We start from the raw sequence: 21,709 nt of genomic DNA, 5'->3' as shown, positions 1-21,709 counted from the left end.
TTAAAAAAGCCACCTTAATATTTCTTCGCACTTTTTTATGTTTCATGGTCCCAGTGTTTGATCGCTAAATCGATAAAATAATTTGCCGAAAACATAGATCTGTCAGGGTGCAGTGCTTGGATTTGGTACAGCATATATTTCTCACTGTATCCTACTTTTATTTATTTTTATTATTATTATTATTGCTACATCCTTGCTGATGCTTTCACATCTTAGTGTGGGTGTGTCCTGGTACATTCTCATGTCTCTCTTTACTTCAGCATGGCAAGAAATGAGTGTGAGGGCAGTTTAAATAGACTACAAGTATCAATGAAGCTGTTAGAAAGTGAGAGCTGATCATTTGATCATGTTAAAGTTGAAGTCTGGGTTGAGTCCTAGTTGAAAATTTCCACCCCTGTTGGAGATATAAAACCTAAATGTGATTCTGCGTCATATGCAGGCTCCTTTGTTTGCATTATTTTATGCATATTTCCTTCATTTTGCTTTTGTATCTTAATGGCAGTTTAAAAGAAAATGCTTCTTCTTCTTCTGTGCTGATGGACAGTCAGTACAGAGCATGTTGGAGTAGAGGAAGCATACAGAGGGGGAGAAAGTATATAAACAGACACACGCACACGCACACACACACACACACACACACACACACACACACACACACACACACACACACCCACACACACACACACACACACACTGCCCACAAACTTTCACAAATGTTCTAGTGTGTGTTAAGGCAGATGAATCAGTGCTTTGTGGTCGTGTTGTAGGGGGAATACTGGCCACCCTGCTGGCTGCTGCTGCTGCTGCTGCTGCTGCTATTCTCACAAACAGTAATGACGTGGAGATCTCAAGAAAAGCAACAGGCCAAGCACAGATGGATGAGATACACTTGTGAGAATTTTCCACTGTTTTTGCACCAACACTGCACAGATATAGAGAAAATAATACTACAAGACGCCATATGACAAGAGTCAATATATAATTGAGGGACTTTTGAAGTCCATGGGATATATCTTGCATACATTTTTATTAAAAGTAAAAGAAAAATACGTTTTTTAGGTTCACTGTGATCATGTCTTTACAGATTCTATAATTATTTATTATGGAAACAATCACATTAATAAAAAATTACTGGATATCACTATAATGTCAACTAAACAACCGTCTGAATTTAGTAACAACCACCTTCTAATTAGCTAAACAATAATAAAATGAACTTATTCAAAAAATATTTTGATTGTGTTCTTTTTCTTAAGTTGAGATAATCATGACAGATATTTCTTTTTTGGCAATATATCAAATTTTAGATGGAAAATAAATTGTATCTGTGTCCCAGAAATCACTTTCAACTAAGTTCCCCATTACAAGAACACCTGAAGTGTGTTAATTCCAGATCACATGACCTGCTCCACATGATGTCATTTCCTCCTGAAGAAAAGACTGGCAAGACTCCAAGTCTTTCTGAGTTATTTAATATAAAGTAGTGGATTTATCGCATGTCAGCAGTGTTACTAGAATATCTTTATAAATAATTTTCAATTTCAATTTTACCCATTTGTATATATAATATTTAGAAGAATCTTTCTATAAAAATGTCATGTGGTGTTTGGTTATAGGCGGCCACATTGAGTTTAGGCCTGAAAACAGCAAAAAAGTCAACTATGTTACAAAAAGTCCCACAAATACATATTGATTCACAAGACAGACTGAAATATCTGCCCAGTTGAGTTGGGTGCATCTGAACTTTTGTAGCCTATTTTGCTCTACCAATAGCTGATGCTAATTTTGTCTTCCTGTCAAATATATATTAAAAACAAATCGAAACAGCAAAATTTTCAATATTTGTTACTCGAGTGGGCTGCTCTCATAACATCCCAAAGTTTACCTTCGCGTCACTTCTACTGCGATCAGGTGCCTTCTCAAATAGATCAACCCTGGATCTGCTGGCCTGTGTGTGTCCGTGTGTGTCCGTGTGTGCGTGTGCGTGTGTGTGTGTGTGTGTGTGTGTGTGTGTGTGTGTGTGTGTCCGTGTGCGTGTGGAGCCAGAGGGCTTGCAGAGGCGTGGTCCGCTGCGTTGCGCGTTGCTAAGCGCAAATTTGGCATATAAGCGCAAAATGAGCAGCAGTCCCGTGCAGCCCGCTTCGCACTGAGCGACCTGAGGAATTCAACAGGGACCTATAGACATCTGCGAGCTCTCAGCAGCAGTGGATGTACAATCTGACAGAGATCCGACTGCCTGCGCTCTTTTTTTCTCCCTCTGTGTGATGGATGGATTTAAAGGCGCCCTAAATTGGAAATCTGTCACTCTGCAGTAATCTCCAGGAAGATCAGCATCTGGAATATTAAACCTGGGGGATATTTTTGATCACTTTTGAAGGAATTTAGAGGTAAATTTGCACCGTTTCTTTCATTATGTGCAAGTCTGTGCTGTGACACTCACAATCTTATTCTCATCCTTTTAATGGTAAAATGCACTACAGTGTTTATATTTTTAGCTCTCATGCAACCATAACTGAATCTCTGTTTGCATCTTAGAAAGTCCATATCAAAGTCTCCCTGGAGGGCATGTTGGCACACAGAGTATGGCAATTTAAGCATGCGCACTAAATCTTGTGCCCTGTAACATAACGTGTGAAAAGTCCGTTTACACTGGTCCTACTGTGTGTAGTGATGCAGTGACCCGCAGATGCACTCCGGCTGCTGAAAGCTGTGTTAGACTCACTGTTTGAAGTGAAGTCCCCTATAATTAAAACATTATTAAACTGGGACAGAAGACAGATTCAAGGTTGCAGGCTGGAAGGAGAGTTGATTAATATGCACTCTGATAGCTTGGAAGTCTGAGCACCCAAAAAGATGCATGAAAGCTCTGTACTCACATGCATTTAGGCTGATAAAGCAGATATTCAAGCTCAAGCTGCTCTACCTCAACACATGCTCTTTCTCTCTGTTCTGCAGACAAAACAAAAGTATCCCTCATAGCATCAGTGCTTCCCCCATCATGAGAAAGTCTCCTCCTTACCCCGGCTGGGTCAGAGCGGCGAGTTTGCTCCTGTGCCTGAGCCAGGGCGTCCTGGCGGCGGTCCTCACCAACTCCACGAGGCTCGAGTCCATCCTGGAGAAATACAGGAACAAGGACGATGAGTGGTGGAGGGCCAGGTCGAGAGGGAAGAGGGCCATCAGTGAGGGAGACATGCACCTCATCCTGGACCTGCACAACAAGCTGAGGGGTCAGGTTCACCCTCCTGCCTCCAACATGGAGTACATGGTGAGTGCTGAGGATGCACCGCTCTGTCATTTTCGTCACACTAGAATAGCCGTTATCCATGTATCCATCTATTATCGATACATGGCTTAATCCTCATTAGGGTCGTGGGAGTGCTGAAGCCTATCCCAGCTGACTTAAGGTAGCTGGGATAGGCTCCATCAGGACAAAATGTCTCAAAATTTGACCAAACATGTCAAAAACCTGTCCAAAATTACTTGAAAACTGTCTAGAATGACTAAAGTTTTTAAATGACTCAAAATGTGCAAAACATCACAAAGAAATAGTCCAAAACAATGTGAAAATTATCTAAAATGACTCAAAATCTGGTCTGAATGTCAAAACCCCTGTCCAAAATGACTGTTCAGTAGTCCAAAATTATACTAAATGTTTCCAATGTGACAAAGCTAGTCCAAAACATCTTGAAAACTGTCTAAAATGACTCTAAAATCCGGTCAAAATGCTTCAAAATCTGTCCAACATCCAAAGTGACTTAAAACCTGTCTGAAATAGCCTAAAAACTGGCAAAATGTCAAAAAATGTCCAAAATGATTTTTAAAAATTGACCAAAATTGCTTGAAAATTGAAAAGGGGACATCCTGGACACATCGCCAGTTTATCACAGGGCTACACAGAGACAAACAAGCACACTCACATTCACACCTACAGACAGTTTAGAATTACCAGGTAACCTCAGCATGTTTTTGAACTGTGGGAGGAAGCCAGAGAACCCAGACAAAACTCACGCATGCACAGTGAGAACATGCAAACTCCATGCAGAAAGATCCTGGGAAGGCCATTCTGGGACGCAAAGCGGGGATCTTCTAGCTGCAAGGCGACAGTGCTAACCACTGACCATAGCTGTTACATCATTTTAAAAAATCAGTTACCTAAATAGCAAACAAAATCAGTATTAGTTAGACTTTGACATTAACTGGAAGTAGCTGAATATTAACGCGTCAGGATTAAACTCCTCATTCCAAAATCAGTTCATTTGGGTTGACCATTCACTAAATCCCATCCAGTCTTACTTAAGCAGCTCAAACTAGGCACAGCAGACCTGTCAACGTCTGGTATTTCAAACATGCTGTGAAGTGGTTCCCCAAGGATTGTAGTACAAAAGATAGTTTTTAGCTTTAACTTTCTGAAACTAAAAGCACTTTCTGCTCTATTGTCAGCTGTAACCTTGCCAAACTCACTACTGTCTGCAATAGAAATCTAGCGTTACTTCCAGACAAAAGAACTCATCATCGACTGATTCAGTTATTTATATTAGTTTGTGGGGTTATTGGTAAGAAAAAGGTCAGTTTGTGGCAAATACAAAGTACTAGTAGAAAGCTGGTCATGGATGCAAACAAAGTTTACGCTATCCTAGAAGCGATGTCTGCGATGTCGAGAGAGGAACGAGGAGGTAGATATAGAGACACTCTGGAGATTCAGATGGCTTATGTTGACAGTAAGGTTTACTGATATCAGGGGAAGTGATACAACAAGCAACACAGTGATGTGAGCGCTGGCAGCTTCAATTCTGAGGATTCTTTTCAACCTTGGGTACATTTTGAGTTGGGAGGATATTTAGATTACGACCCAATATGGAGACAACTTGTCTACTCCGTAACGTCAGACTAAACAATATCTAATCTTAACCAAGTCATGTTTTTGCTACGGCAGTTGTCTCTCTCTTATGTATCTTCTTTTGCAGCATCTGCCTTTATCAGGGTCATATTAGGGACAGAGAGGACCTGAATGTGTTCCCAGCCTCACTTTGGGAGAAGCAAATAGGAACAGAGGTCAAAGGTGTAACCTGTAGGACAATTTGAGGTGATCTATAGGTTCTACAACTTAATTTAAGCCTCCTGTTTGTCTTCATTTATGGGCACAAAAAAATATTGTTTCCTTGTCTGGAAAAAATCAGCAAAAAAAAAAATATCCCCAAATTTCTGAAAATTTGCAAAACCTTCAGGAAGAAAACCCCAATAGTTCATTAAAAGTTTCCCTTAAAAGTTTTTTAAAAATCCCTCAAATTTAGCAAGGAAATTCTTGTAAATATTTTCAAAAAATGAGTAAAAATCTTCCAAAAAAATCCTAAAAATATCTAAAGTGATTACATATATATCAGTAAAACTTCTAATATTTTCTTTAAGAACATTCACATAAAAATCAACCAAAATCCAACAAAATTCGCTGGATTTTGGTCGATTTTTGTGTAAATGTTCTGAAGAAACATTTTTAACATTTCTTTCTTTTCCACCAAAAAGGGTTCAAAGATTTCCCAAAAATGTTCAAAATGTGGCCATCAGAAGTTTCACTGTGAAAATGTCTTTTTTTCCACATTTTCAACCTTTAAAACGGGTCAATTTTGACCCACAGGACGACATGAGGGTTAAGGTGACTGTAGCTGACAGATGCAACCTGCATGATGTCCTGGGATGTTTTCAGTTAACAGCTGCGAGGAAATCTATCAATGAGGGGGAAAAGAGTAATTCTTCCTTCACACTATCTACTGAATAATTTCGAGTGACCTTGGCCAAATTGGTGGAGTTTGACACTAAAGTCTTTCTAAGTGGAAAGCACTTTCTGCCAGTGATGCTCTGCCAGCTGAGGACAGCAGATTAGGGGAGGAAAGAGAGAAAACGAGATCTGGAAGCCTAAGCCACTGTCTGGCCAGCTCCTGCTCGCTGCCCTCGCTGCCCTTGGCCCGGATCCAGCTTTCACCCCCGCAGTGTTGTCCTGCCCTCTACCTCAACCAACCTGCCTTCCCTCTCCTCCTGTCCTGCCTCTCTTTACTCTCTCAGTCCGTTTCTCCTCTCGCAGACTCTTTTCCTCGCTCGATCTTCAGCCTCACAAACCTTCCCTCAGGCTTCTCTTCACCCTCCTCCACTTTTCCTCTCTCCATCCATCTCTGCTCACTCGAACTCGTGCCAATGTTATCTTTTGTTTGATCCTCCACGCATCTCATTTCGGGTGCCACGGTGGTGAATCTATTTCAAACATGGCGAGCCCCGTCGTTTGAAGTGCGTGTGCATGGTAGTGCAAATGTATGTTATGTACACTAATCCAGTGTTTCTTCTGCGAGGGATACTATTACTGATGATAATGATGTGGTAAGACAGGGGGCTGATGAGGGCCAAGTATTTGGTTTTCAGATTGCAGGATTTGGAGGCCAAAGGGGGCTACACCTCCACTGCAGCTCCGACTCCTTAATTTCATACAAAAGATATGCAGTAAGTGCCTTTAAAGCGCTTTTTGCAACTAAAACACGTCACTTCTTGCCCAGCAGATCATTCTTAGAAAGCTCTTTAAATGTCCCATAATCACAACCACTTTCCATACTGTAGGAATTTTGCATACTTATACAAACTTCTTGCTTTCTTCTTGAAGATTTTTCTTCGCAAAGCGCTGCCTTGAGTACTCTCTTGCTGCAAGGACGCACGTTTTGCCCTTAGCTCTGTAGCAGAGGTGGTCCTGGCAGATGGCTGGAAGCAGGTCTATGTTTTAGAAACTTAATGCTCTTTGGAATGCAAAAGGAGATTGGTCGTTGTTGCTGTGACCTTTCTCCAAAAGGCTGGTGGGCAGTCCATCTTCCCCTCCATTGGATAATTGAGGGGGAAGAATAACAAGAACACGGAGAGAATAATGAGCTGGCAGAGATCATTAGTATCCGCTGTAGATTGTTTGCAGTGAAAGCTTTGTGCTGAACTCAGATTTCATAATAACCTGGTGAAGTTTTGGGCCGTGCAGGTGGCCAGTATTGCCTTGTAAGTAGGACTAAGGGTTCAGTATGTTTTAAACCAACTAGGTCCTGTGAGGTTTCTTCAGAATGGGTTTAAATGTTTCACTTGTTGCGGATGCCACACCCAAAGACAGGATGAAAACTCTGCCATCATACAGTGCAGAAATAGGGATACTTCCTCCAAAGCATCAGTGGTGCTGAATGAAAGATCACTGAAAGCAGTGGTGAAGAATGAAAAAGACTGTTTAAATCCTACACAGTCGCCCTCCTCCACATACTCTGCCATTTTCTGGGTGAAATGCTAGTGCTTGTCAAACTGGCAGTTCTGGAAAGTTGCATTGAAATGTTCAGATGCATCATCATCATCAGCCCATTAAATGATGTTTACAAGTTGCTATCATATTATTCATTCCCAAACCCCAACTCTCAGGATTTTGTAAGCGACCTTGTGTGCTTGTGAGAAAAACTGCATGTAAATTATCACCCTGAAAACCTACAAAATGGAACTTTGCTCGAATATAACAATGGGGTTTATTTTACCAAAAACAATGATCTATTCTTGAACCTAACCCAGAAGTTCAGGTGTGTAAACTTAACCAAAAAACAATTGAAAACGTTTGTAAAAATTAAACCTGACCTCTCATTTTCTAATGTGGATTTCTGTTTCTCTTTCTAAGTGGAAATATGCAAACTTTCCCGTGTGTGATCAACTTTATCTTATCTTGAACTGAGATTGGTTTAAGAGGATGAAAGGACTTTTCTACCGAAAATAACTGTATGATTTGTATGAAAATATCCAGTTACCTTTCCAAAAACAAATTATGTGACTGTTTTATCAGCTACTACCCCTATTGTTAAAGACAAAATGTCATTAAATAGCATTTCTTGTTCAGATTTGCCTTCATGTGACAGAGTAGCATCATCTTCCAAAATGGATGATTTTTTTTCAGTCATCAGCAAACAGTAGCTGCTACACAAGAGTCACAGACCCTGAGCAACAAACCCAGGTTAGCTTTTCTGCTAAATTGTCCTTCTTATCCAAAGAACAAGCAAGAACACATGACTTGACCTGCACTTTAGATGCACTTTATGATTTGCTTGCTGCCCCGAAGTGACTATGATTAGCTCTATGAAATTATACAGCTTCAGTGAGACCACCATGTTGCAGCAAGCAACTGACGCACAGGATTTGGGCAAAAGACAGATAAAGTGAGACCTGGATATTTTAGTCACAATGCACCTTCGGTCAAATATGTACTAAGACACATTCTTAGTAATGCTGTTTTACCACAATTCTTCTACTGTTAAATGCAAGGTACAAACATGGCCAAAAATCTTGCCATCTGTTCTTCCTGAAATAGTTGCGATTAAGGGCTCTTTTGTCCGTTTCCCTTTGGTTTGCCATAGAATAACACAAAGAAGCTATTAAAACAGCTGAATTCCTGCTTATAGTATAAAGATCTTCCCAAATGACCTGGACAAAATTATTGGAAATCATGATAAATTATTCCAACAGACTATTTCCTTTAACTATTATCACACAAGGCATCGACATTATAATCCAACATTGTGTCTGTTTTCACATTTGACTGGAAAGTGTTGCTTTTCTTATTTTAGGTGGAAGGGAACCGATAATTTTGGACTCGTTGAGCTGTAGAATGAACTGACTGATTTGCAGTTTTTTTCTGTCTGGTAACAGGGAGTTGTCAGACGAAACGCTGAATATCAGATCCAGTATTCAGCATTCATATGATTATCAATATAGTTATTTTTTTAACCGATTCCTGCTACTAAGACTCTAATGCAAATGCCACAATCAATGTCCCACCCACATCACTGTAATAGCCTATCAACACTAAAGTATGAATTCTGAAAACCTGTCTTTTAATGAAATACATGTAAACATCAACAAAGACATTTTAATTCAGTTTTGATTTGCAGTTTGTGTTATTCTAAATTATGACACCAAGATTTTTTTTTCTGCAAATCCATAGCGGTTCCAATTATACTGTAGGTCTCCTTGGTTACTAATTATCAGTATCAATGTCATCCCTGAAAAAACACTAACAGTGGACTCCTACTGGTAAACACTCACATTCATACATATTTATACAGAACTGATACTAGCTCTGTCGCAACATTCTCACATGGCGTTTGTGTTTTTGTTCTGAACACTCACTAAAGGTGATGTAACACTCATCTTTGCTGTCATGAAATGGAAATTTATGCAATCTTTTCACAAAAATTAAGCAAAAATAAAATCAAAATGGTCACAATGAGAATTCTACCCAACAGCTACAATATAGCGTTAAAAATCCTTGTAAAATACAGCATCACATGGCAAACACGAAGCACTTTTGAGCAGAAAATCTCCTCTGCGCCGCTATATTGGCCACAGCTGGTTCGTGGCCAAAGAACTAAACAGTCAAAATATCACTTTACCAATCGGGCTTGAACAGTAAGCAGCACCACAGTGAATAGGCAACAGTACCCAACATATGGAACGCATTATGGCGGTCAAGTCAAGCAGTTACAGCTCCACACTTAAGCATTATCCTATTAGTTTTGACGCGTGATAGCTGTAATGCAACTAAACAGTGGGCAAACAGCACAGCACACTGCACTTATTCTTCTCCCTCCTCAACAGAGTCAACAGTAAATTAACTTTGCTACAATGTTTAAATTGCTCGGCCACGACCAACAGTCTGCTTTGTTCAAAACAAGAGGTGTGTGAATACTTTTCAGGTATTTGGACCTCACTTCATCAGATTGTGTTAAGCTTTTACAGTAAAGAAGGCATCAAGCTCCCAAACAGAGACCCTCTGTGTTCCTAGTTTTTTAAGCTCTTTCTTTTTTTTTTTTTTTTATTGAAGGCTGTTTTCCCCTCTCAGATTGTTTTATGCGACCAAAACTTACTGGAAACAAGCTATGAAACAACCTCGCTGAGAAGTGGCACAAAGCTGCAAGTTGATGTGGTGGTCTCTCATGTATGTGTCTGTGTGTAGGAGAGTGGATGTGTGTGCTTAATAGGAGAGGCCTACTTTTGACTATACTGTGTCAAATTTGCAAGAGGCCTGCATACAGTCTTTCAAGTAAAAGAGCAGGTTCATCTTTCAGGTTCAGTTTGCCTCAAGTGTGCATACGGTTACTGCCAGATTGATTTCAATGGAATTTGTGGTAGTGTAGTTCCCTTGAAGAGACTTATGAGATATTTGAACAAGTTGTAATAAGAAACAACTACAGCCACAACTATGGTAAGTGGCCACTTAAATCAGGAGTTTGGAGTTTCAGGTTTGCAGACATCCGTCAAAAGCAAAGCAATGTTTGAGTTTTACCTGCTGCCCAACAGAAAATTATTATTACTGAAAATAGATCAGCTACTTACCCTATTTAACTTTAAAAGTTGACCTTTCAAGTTCATCTTTCCACAGCATAGTAAGTTGTTTTGTGTGTTCATGTATGTCTGTGTTGTCAGGTGTGGGACTACGAGTTGGAGAGGAGCGCGGAGCACTGGGCTCATACGTGTCGATGGGAACATGGGCCAAGCCACATGTTGACGCAAATAGGCCAAAACCTCGGAGCACACTGGGGCAGGTGTGTACGTACAATGAAGTGGAAGAAAGAGTGGCATTTACATAATGTTTAACGTGATAAGAATAATGGTATTTTCTCACAACGTGAGAACAAAATATTTATATCCACAAACAAATTTCCCTCGTTAAGCTTTTCACCAAACCTTGCAACCCAGAATGACTGTTGTTCTTTGTTTGAATGTAATAAATTTATAGTTTGTTGACTATTTTGAAAGTTAGAATCAATTTCATTAAAAATTTATCAAATGACAAAGGTATTCATACTGACTAACACAGTGTAATTCACCTCAGTTTTACAGTCTGTTAGCTAATCTGCCCAGCACCTAATGGTGAACAGTTAGCGACTAGCTGGTAAGCTACAGATAGCAACTGGTTAGCTTTGGCTAGCTTAACTCAAAGACTGAAACAGGTGAAAGCAGCTATTCAGTCTCATTTATTAATTTTTTCCAGAAACAATGTGCTGTCAGTCCTTGAGTTGCTTAACAATTTGCTCTTTTACATTTACAAGATGTTTCTTAACTGGGATCAGTAGCTTTCTAGTCTCTGCTTCTTAGCTAGCAGTTGCTCAGAACCAAGAGATTTGACACATAAACCTGCAACACCAAAAATTATGGTTTTTACACCTTGATTTCTGTACAGATTAAACAAATTCAGTATTTAAATTGTTAATTTGTGAGCTTCAAAGTTGCTGGTGGCCAATTTCCAGTTTCGTCTGTGCTTGAGCTAAACTATGCTAACCTAACTGTCGTCCAGTTGTAGCTTTATATTTACTGTACATATATGACAGTGGGATCAATTTTCTCACCTATTTTTTATTTATTTTTTTAGATTTCTACACCAGTAAGTAAACAAAGCTATTTTCTTCAAGTAGACATTTTACTTAGGTGATGGTGGAGACTAAAACAGAGTGAAAATAAAGCTCAAAATGAATGTTTACGCCTATTGGATATGTGCATGTTAGCCAGCACTTCTGGTAACTATAAGGCAATAATATGCCATATGTCAAGTATGGTGTGTGTTCTAAGGGAAGTATTCATTTAACACAGAATACCTGGAAATTGCCCAGTGCTGACCTTGCAACAAGCAGTATAGTTTAGCTGCTTTGATGTATGTTTTCATTGTTTCTGGTGACATAATGAGAGGATACAGTGGAAGACCATTTCTGTCACTTTAGGGACCGACCCCCGACATACCATGTCCAGGCCTGGTATGATGAAGTGAGGTACTACAGCTATCCGTACTCCCAGGAGTGTAACCCACATTGTCCGTTTAGGTGTTCAGGACCTGTCTGTACTCACTACACTCAGGTAAGAACTGTTATATTTACTGTTATATTACTTATCCTACATTTTTTGTTTTTTTACTTGAAAAAAACCAAACTGATATTCATTTGAGATTTCAGCACTTTTTTTGATATGCTATTCTGACTGATTGAAGTTCAAAGAAGAAATGTAATTGGCTGAATTTATTCTAAAAAATAAATGTATCAAGAGATTTACTTCTTTACCACTGTCTCTTAATATTTCAACTACCTGCTCCAACTCATGGATTTGAATGTCTTTTTTCCAGTTGGTTTGGGCGACTAGTAATCGTATTGGCTGTGCCATCAATGTGTGTTACAACATGAATGTATGGGGAATGATCTGGGCCAAAGCTGTCTATTTGGTCTGCAACTACTCTCCACCGTAAGTTTCATCCAGTGACAACATGTTAGAACACTGTGCATTAGAATCAAAACTAAAGAAAGAAACTCACATCATTAACCAAGAAATGCTTCCATTACTTAATACACACATGTTGTTCTTGATTACATGAGATGTCTCTTGTCAATGGATGTAGTGTCACATACATGAAGTACAATAATTATGCAAGAATGTGAATTTGCATACAATGATCCAATTGTCTCTGCTCAAACTAATCACCAACCAAAGGTTGTATAGATTATTGACAATAACAATGCAGATTTATGACAAATAAAAGTGTTTGCTGTTTTCCTTTTTGACAAAGTCAGTGTTATAACAGTTGTTGTTTTCAGGGGCAACTGGTGGGGTCATGCTCCATACAAATATGGAGCTCCCTGTTCTGCCTGTCCAGCCAGCTATGCAGGAGGCTGCAGGGACAACCTCTGCTATAAAGGTAGGTTAGATACAGACTTGGTTTCTTCTTATTTACCTTATCCAAATGATCTGTTTTGATAATTCACTTAATTTCACTGTGAAATCTTCCTATGATTCTGTGCATTTTTCATGCACCCAGTGTTTCCATTTCCACTCATTTCCACATAAAAAATTATTGCCGCATTCAAATTAGTCGAATTATATGTACATCAGTCAAGGAAAAGTGCACATAGAATCTAGCAAGACAGCACAATGGTATAATCCAGCATCTGTGTTTTCAGATGGGGGTGTTGACAGGCGTCCAGCTCCTGAGATTGAGGAAACCAACTACATTGAACCCGAACCAGAACCAGTAAGAGACAGAGAGCCCCAACCTAGGGCTCAGTCACCAAACCCTTCGCCCAACGACAACCTAGAGAGAAACCAAGTCGTCAGCACGGAGCAGATGTGTAAGGATGTCCCCTTAGTACTACTAACATCCTATTAATGTATGTCTTTTTATCAGTATTACAATGAGTTTGTGTTGTTGCTTAAGCCCAACAGGTCGAATGTGAGACCAAACTGAGGGATCAGTGCAAGGGAACAACCTGCAACAGGTAGATACTGATTCAAAAGACGAGCAACGTCTGGCCAGATAATATACACATATTATACACAGGATTTTCTTCACATGGGTAGAGTTATATTAGCATTATTAGCTCACGTTGAAACATAGCATCAGCTCCACTGTGTTGTTCACTTCATTGTGTTTTTACCCGTAGATATGAGTGTCCACCTGGTTGCCTTGACAGTCCTGGAAAAGTAGTTGGGACTGCATTTTATGACATGGTAAATGATTTCCAAGAACAGATACCAATGCATGTATTTATTCAATAGTATACTATACGAAAAGACTGTCTGTGTTTGACTAATCCTCCAGCAATCCAGTGTGTGTGGAGCTGCGCTGCACTCTGGTGTTATTGATAATGATGGAGGATGGTTGGATGTGACCAGACTGGGCAGAAAACAACAGTTCAGCAAGTCATACAAGAATGGTATTCAATCCATTGGGTAGGAATCACTTATTAAATATTGATTTCTGCTCTCTATTTATGGATATTAACCCTTTGTGTTAGGGCTATTTGACTGTATTTCTTAGCTGTTTCACATTGGTCATCACTCACAATTCTCTTTAAATTCACAGGAAAAACCGAAGTGCAAATTCCTTCAAAGTAGACTCAGTGCCTGGTAAGATTTCACAATCACATTTTACTTCATCCCATTGTCTTTGTACATAAATACTGTACGGTCATGTTTTGCTGTGTTTTGTCCACTTTTTATCCCAGTCAAGGCAGTGAGATGTGATACCACAGTAGCACTTTTCTGCCCTTTCAAGAAACCTGTACGACACTGTCCCAGGTAACATGGAGCTTTTATGTAGACAGTCTCAGTCCATCTAATGGTGCGTGTCCACAGGCCTGTTTCCCCGCTGCTTCCCTTGATAGGTGTACAGCTGCAAAGTGTCAGAAAAGATGAACATCACACCAGTAAATTCTATACCTGCCAACAACCACACAGACATTGGCTGCACCTGATTGGAAAAATGCTTCACTTGTAGGCTGCTCACACCTGGATGTCAAACTGGACCAACATGGTGACTTGTTTGGAAACCTCTTACATGATGAAAATAGTTCATGGAAATGTGTTTTTGAAGAGGAGAGAGATAAACCATGCAACTGCTGAATCTGTTCGGTTAGTTTAAAAATTTTCCAGGCATTTCTAGAGGTTTGTCGGGCATTGGATGACCCTGATCTGCACACAGTAATCTAAACTTCAACGTTATGCAAACAAGAAGCAGCCAACATGACGCCCCATCTCTCAAAATGAAACGCTACCTGAATGCATTGCAAAGGTGCTGATATAGACAATGAATGGGAAGGAAGGGAATGACGGATCCTGTAGACACACACCATAAGAACTACAGGTTGGCTATTTAACCAATATATAAGGCCAATATAAATAGCCTTTCAAATTAAAGTGTAGACAAACTTTCTGCATCATCATTGAGGGATTCATATATTTGCTGTGCATTTTCTGATTTCTACCTTGACAAATTACATATTTATATCTAAAATTTACACTGGTTCTAACTTCTCCTAATCTTTTAAGTTTGGTATGTAATGAATTTGCACTGAAAATATTTCTTAACTATCTTTGGCTTTTTTTCAGGTTGTATTGTCCCAGGAACTGTTTACGGGATAGCCAAGCCCGAGTCATTGGCACAAAATACTACTCCGATGTAAGTTCTTACATCATTGACAAAAGCCCTTTTTTGGGTTTTGGTGTTGAGTTTTAGGCACCAGTCATAAATCATTTATTCTTTCCAGAACACAGAGAGATGTCTTGTATTTTTCAAAATCAATAATGCAATTTTTAATTGTACCACCATGGATGTATTAAAGGTGTTGGATAATGCTCTACCACTCAGCCTCACTGCCAAATTGTCCCCAGTGGACATCATGTACAGTACTGCAATAAAAAAATATACACAAAACCTGTAAAACTGTTGACAAAACACCTCCAAGTGCAAACAGTGACAGTTTTCAGTCTTTCTTGGATGAATTTTCTGGAGGATTTATGCACACAAACCTGTAAGCTAGAAACTTTTAGTTTATGTTGCAGTTGAGCAATTTTTATTCAAGTGAGCAAGGAGGGATGTTTGAGTCCAATATCCAGTTCTTCTCTTATATCTGTGGTTTCCACTCATTCTTCCAGAAATCCAGTATCTGCAGAGCAGCCATTCATGCTGGAGTGATCCAGAATGAATCAGGAGGTTACCTTGATGTGATGCCAGTCGACAGAAGGAGGCAGTACAGTGGCAGCTATCAGAATGCCATCACCTCAGAAAGGTAACATTTTATGGATCCCAGATGCGATCATTTACTTAAAATATATGAAATTCTAACATTGGTGTTGGTATTGCAGCCCATACAATGCATGTGAGAAATCTTTACATTCTAACTTTCCATTGCTTCTGTCTCTTTCCAGCCTAGTGAACCCCACAGGAGGAAAAGCCTTCAGAGTGTTTGCAGTCATCTGAAAAACCACTCTCAAAGGACAAAGTACCATCAAACATGGCCACTTCATATCCAGCAAACCCACTCATTATGAACTTACAACCTACAATTACATTCGTTCCTGCAGTCAATAAATCAGCGTTTCTGCTCCTGACGCTAAAAGTGTAACATGCCTCTATTCAAGGCTTCTCTATCTTTGGTCACGAGTGAATCACTGTCCAATAACAGAGCAGCAAATTATGTTTGTTTAATGATGCATTCGGATGTCTCTTGCCTTACATCGTTCCCTAAATTTGAAAGCTTACTGTAACACACACATGGGGCTGCCATGCATCTTTGGCAGACATGGTGTGGTGACATCATGTTTTTTTAACACTCAAAGTTGCATATACACCACTAAATTTAGCACCAATTTCAACCACCTCTTGTAATTTCAGAACTTAAAAGTAAAAGTCTAAAATCAAAGCTTTTCGCAGAGCAATTCAAGACGTGGCATACATCATTTCCATGTACGCCAGGTAAAACAGCACAGCAATTTAGCCCTTCCATTGGGGCTAATTCACAAAGTGACTCATAATATCTTCTTGTACAATGTGCCTTTATTTAATCAGACTATTGGTGGTCAGAGGTTCCCATCCCACTTTGCCAAACAGGTGTCTGGTGTATTCTGTGGAGGCCCAAACTGGATGTACAGTATAGGAAAAGTGATTAACCAGAAATAATCACAATAATGAAATAAACTGGATGACTGAAGGGCAGAAAAAAAAGAAGTAACAGCACTTTTTATTAGGTAACTTTAACAACATTGTTTTAATATTTTCAGTATGGTAATCTCATTTATTTTCCCTCAAGTATACGAACTACAGAGACTTTAAAATCTCCTACATTTTCCTGTTTTCATGCCTCGAGATTAGAATTTGGCCGAGGCTGTCTTGCTCTTTTGATACCAGATGAAACAAGTGTGTGGTGGACGTGACTGAAGAACATGCCCTAAAACTGCTTTATTGATTATTTTACTCTAAATGTTACCATGATTTTCAAATTTGGCACCATGCTAAATTAAAACAGTCTTGAAATTAACAATTGAGACCATAAACCCAGTGGGAAAATGTTCACTGAGGAAACAATCATTTTCTTACTGACCTCTACACAAATGGAACAATTGTTTTATTTCTAAAAAGTCTGGTTAGGACCTCCATATGTTGTATGTCTGATTACAGTATATAGTATAGCAATAATGCAGGCAGTTTAAATGCAAATTGTATATTTTTGTATATATTACTGTAAATAATATTGAAAACATGCTTGAAATGCTTGCTACTGTTGCCCTTTTCATTCACATTTCTAACATTTCGCAATAAACAATAGATGGTGATACAGCTTCTGCATGCAAAACGTATATTTGCCACTCGAGCTTTTATTTTTATAAAGGACAAATTCCACCATAATGCCATAAAACCGACGTTTGTAAATACTGTGTGTGTGTGTAACATATATATGTATTTTTTATGTTATACTGCATTTCCCAGCTTTTATTTGTATAACTGGAACCTGGCTGGCCAGGTATGTGCATGGTGGAAATCACAATTAAAATACTTCAAATTTTTATATTTATTTTTTGTGTCATTTTTCACTTCACTAAAGATTCTGTGCCATAAAATCAGCAACATGCATTTTTCTGCTTAGGATTAAAGCCATAAGTTGATGATTTAGCTACAGCAGCGGTTCAACTCCTCTAACCTCAAGTTAAAGGCTTGAATCCGCTCCTCGGTTTACATTGTATTGCATTACACTTGTTTTCAGTTTTTGCGGACATATGGTGGTAGACATATGGCTGAGTGGCCACACTATTTTAATATCAGCACCCGCAGCTTCCAGATAGCCTGCGGAATCTGGGCATTAACATTTCAACATCTCAGATTCAGCTGCGGATCAAACTTCCAGGAGAAATGTCTTTCTAGAAAGCCGTGGGTGTTTCCAGGAACTGAGGGGAACATAGAGGAAGGGAAAGCTGCTTGTTCCAGGTCCAGGGAAAAGATCTTATCTACCACTTGGCTTTGCATGTTTTGAGTGAAGCGCAAGACCTACATAAACTGCTCACAGTCTGACATGAGATTTAGTTTTTCCAAGTAGAAAGTGGTGGACTTAAATGCCTAAAGTAATTTGTTTAAGTTCAAGAGTACAGATTTTGGGTTGGAGATTCACAACATTTTGCATTCTAGGAATAAAAAAAAGTCTTAAACATGTCACAGTTCCAAAGTTAATTTAGGAAAATAAGCAGTTTTAATAACAGTGGTCTGACCTGCACTCTGTGTTAAAGGCTTCATTTTCCACTTATGTTCCTGCGGTGTTCTGTTTCATCTCCATTTTCTGGAGTTTGAACTGAGTCCTGCGAGTGAACTGAAGTCAAAGTGCTCAGGATCCCTTGCTGTGCCAACGGGCACACAAACAAAGACCAACTGTGTTTTACTGATCTTTATCACTCTACTTCGCAGGATGCACTTCCGCTCCTTCCTCTGGACTGGCACAGATGTGTCGAGGCTAGAGCCGAAAGTCACCTCTAAACACACAGGAGTGCACGCATGTAAATGAAGATGCACAAATTATGTAAGAAAAACACTTAAAAACAGGACAAATTTTGAATTGATGCCTTTAGACTGGGTGCAGCAGGTTCTGATCATACTTAAATAAACAAATACAGCCTGAAGTGACCAGTTTAACCATCACATGACTCTGCTTGAAGTGGACATGACCTCTTGCTGAATGTATATCACATAAAGAAACTGCGACTGAGATTAAAACTGTCGGCTGGGTTTGGGCCAGGTTTCCTAGAGAAAAGAGTCAAGCATCGCAGCGCTGTTAAAATTCACAGGACCCTGTTGCAGAGGTGGCCATTGGCACCAGACCCCTCTGAACTGCTCCGGTCAGTTAGCCATCCTGTCAATCAAGAAGCTGCCATCCACTCACTCAGCCTTCATGCCAGTCAATTAGAGGCTTACTCGAGCATTCAAGTTTGTGAGAAATTACTCCATCATTCAGACAGGCAGCTAGTTTGGTCAGACAAATAGCCACCCACTTAGCCAAGCAGTCTATTACTGCAGAAAAGCAGCTTTTTCAGGCAGTCAAACAGACTGTCAGTCAAGAAAAGAATTTACAGCGAATTCTTAGACTCTGGTTCCTTGTATAAAGCAACAGTTCACCATGTTTAGAAATAAACTTTGCTTTTTTAAGAGGCTGTCTGGGTCTACACAGAAAGCATTCAGGCATGGTCAGTGTAGTTCAGTGTGAAAAAAATGGAAAAAGATTAAAAATATGCTTTTCTTGTAATATGAGTGAACTGGACCTGTTAAATGTCTCTGAAAACACACACACACACACACACACACACACACAAAAATATTTATATACGCATATATATTAAACATTGCTTCAGCTTCAGGTGTACAAGTTCAGTCTCGGTGCAGTTGGTATAAGAAGTGGATTTCCTAAATTAATACCATGACAAATACTGCTAAGTTAACTGCAACCATCAGGAGCCTCAGTTCCATAGCTGGACTGTAACAGCAAGCAGCTAACTGGGACCCATTCAGTGGAATTTGCAACATGTAAGCTGCGACTTGCACATTAAAATCATATTTTTTTTCTTAATTTTGCCAAATTTAAAGACCCCCCCTCTGGTGAAAATCAAGGTTTTGTTTTTTTACCTTGATAACTTATTTATACGATGTTTTTTTTTTTTTTTTGCTTTGAGACACATAATAAGTGAAACAAGAAGTCAGTTTCATAGCTGAGTATTTCAACCTGGACATTACAGTGTACTGATGACAGTCTCAGGGTTTCATACGTGAAAAACCCAAGGAATCAATCCTGTTGTAAAAGCCATTTTAAGGCAGGAATCAATGATTTTCACAGAAACAAATTCTGTGTTGATGTGCAAACAGGAGTTTTTCTGAGTTAAATCAACAATCAGATGAAAACGTTTACTAAAAAAGGGAAACACCATTGTGACAGTAGAATTTTTCTGTGATTTGTAAGTGATCATCATTATAAAATGTTACAAAAGTCACATTTTCGACCAAATGAACCCTAGAGATGAAAAACATGTGGACATTGGACACCAGACCAAAACAATTGACTACCAGAGGTCATAGGTTGCCAGCTATTAGTCAGTGAATGACCAGAGAAACATGAAGGGTATTCACAACACTCTTAGAGCATTGGCAATGATTATAATCCCCACACCTCTTTCATTCTTCAATCATGTGATGACAACACTTGCTACTGGTCTGCAGTGGCTGATTGTACAATCACTGTTACTTCAATAATAGCTAATACAACACATATATTGCAGTGAAAATGGGTATAATACATCCAAGATGTTTCTCTGCGCTTTGTGAAACATGTCAGAGTTTGCAGTATTTAAATGGGCCCAGGTGCACAGCTAGGAATTCTGGGCCCCTTGACCTTGATGTGTTGAACTTAACACAATATAACGTGGCTCCTCTGAGACCCCCCTCCACAATAAAGCTCGAAGACGTCCTCTCCCCTCCATACGCCACACTTCTCAACAATGCTTCAGTAAATCTGCATCAGAGCCTTTAAAGTAGCCACTCTAAACCCAAACTAAACTGAGTCACCCTACTTTGCTGCTATACTTTGCACTTTTAGTCATAACTGTCATCTCGTCTTTAAATAATGCTAGTTATAGGCCTGGAACATTTAATCCATACCATTTAACTGTACGGGAAAGTATGAGTCTTTTCATAGCGAATGAATAAATAGTCGCGGCTGGTATTTGTGTAGGTCTAACAACATACTCCTGTGTTGCCAGTTTTAGAGATAAAACCTTTTTGATTGTGTGTGTTGGTCAGTAAAATACAGAAACGTCAAATGGATGTAGCAATTATGAGGGTTTTTTTGAGATATGTTTGAAATTTGGACACAGCTGGTCATGCCTGAAACACACCGGGATGCGTGTGTGAATGTGTGTTTATGCATGCACTCACCTCCGCAGACAAATGTGTAGTTGTGTACGTGCAGAAGTGAGGCACTTTCTAAATATGACCCGTGCAATCACTCTCATGCTTTACGGGCCGCTCCGCCGGCGGTTAAACTCCTGGGCGGACACACACCATGCATGTGGGCTAACAATCACCGCGGGACAGGATGAGAAGTAATGTGTGTGTGTGTGTGTGTGTGTGTGTGTGTGTGTGTGTGTGTGTGTGTGTGTGTGTCCTGCTGTGTGAGTTGTGTGGTTGGACTTCCTCCTCTCAGCCCTCCACCTCTCATAGATTTAGACGTTGTTATTATTTTAACATAGTTAGCAGCTGTGTTTTGGTGGCGAAACACGGTAATCATCTCCCCACCACGGGGTTTTCTGTCGGTTGAGGCGTATTTATAACCGTGGACCGTTTCGCTCTACTTTCTCATGACACAACACAGGTCTGGAAGCTTCTCCAAGTCATATTTGGTTAGTCGTGTCAGTCTCCTGAATTGGAATAATTTGGTGTAGCTTATTCTGAGTGAGCATGTTAAGGACAGTATTGACAATAAAAAAAGATTCACTCATTACTCCTGTAATCCACCAGTCAAATGTTGTAGTGCAATGGTTGTTTAAAAAGGCTAAGCTAGCAGCTCTGTGAGGCAACACTAAGTTGCTTTGCACTACAGCAGGTTATATGCTAAACTCTGAGTGGTAACATTATTAGCTTAGTTCATTAGCATTGCTAGTTAGCACCATAGACTGCATTTAAAGGTCATATAATCTATGATTAGCAATGAACAGCTGAGGCTGATGGGAACCTTCAGGGGTTGAAAGTAATTCTGTATATTTACTCAACCACTACACTACAATTTTACCACTGTTACTTGTACTAGAGCTGTGTATTGCTATTCCCTATTTTTCCATATAGTGTCGATAAACAAGAGTCTGAAAATTTTCCCCTTTC

At 39.5% G+C, this 21,709-nt stretch overlaps 1 protein-coding gene across 1 annotated transcript; it reads left to right on the top strand.

Moving 5' to 3' along the window:
- The first annotated feature begins 2,096 nt into the window (after positions 1–2,096).
- LOC111562859 (cysteine-rich secretory protein LCCL domain-containing 1-like) lies at positions 2,097–17,375 on the top strand. The gene is made up of 15 exons (XM_023261633.3): positions 2,097–2,387; positions 2,956–3,265; positions 10,471–10,589; positions 11,763–11,895; positions 12,158–12,273; positions 12,624–12,724; positions 12,987–13,154; positions 13,241–13,301; positions 13,467–13,533; positions 13,625–13,755; positions 13,889–13,932; positions 14,031–14,103; positions 14,914–14,983; positions 15,460–15,593; positions 15,733–17,375. The coding sequence occupies exons 2-15, from the start codon at positions 2,999–3,001 to the stop codon at positions 15,782–15,784; spliced, it is 1,536 nt and encodes a 511-aa protein (XP_023117401.2). The 5' UTR covers positions 2,097–2,387; positions 2,956–2,998; the 3' UTR covers positions 15,785–17,375.
- The last annotated feature ends 4,334 nt before the right edge of the window (positions 17,376–21,709 follow it).

Source organism: Amphiprion ocellaris, chromosome 10, assembly GCF_022539595.1.
Source record: "Amphiprion ocellaris isolate individual 3 ecotype Okinawa chromosome 10, ASM2253959v1, whole genome shotgun sequence".
NCBI classification, from domain to species: domain Eukaryota; kingdom Metazoa; phylum Chordata; class Actinopteri; family Pomacentridae; genus Amphiprion; species Amphiprion ocellaris.
The sequence above is the reverse complement of the archived record's forward strand: the minus strand, read 5'-3'. Positions and strand labels throughout refer to the sequence as shown.

Coding starts and splice junctions, on each gene's coding strand:
- LOC111562859 (XM_023261633.3), top strand. CDS start 2,999: ATGAGAAAGTCTCCTCCTTACCCCGGCTGGGTCAGAGCGGCGAGTTTG. Junction 14,104..14,913: donor CCTGTACGACACTGTCCCAG/GTAACATGGAGC, acceptor GCTTTTTTTCAG/GTTGTATTGTCCCAGGAACT. Junction 14,984..15,459: donor GCACAAAATACTACTCCGAT/GTAAGTTCTTAC, acceptor TCATTCTTCCAG/AAATCCAGTATCTGCAGAGC.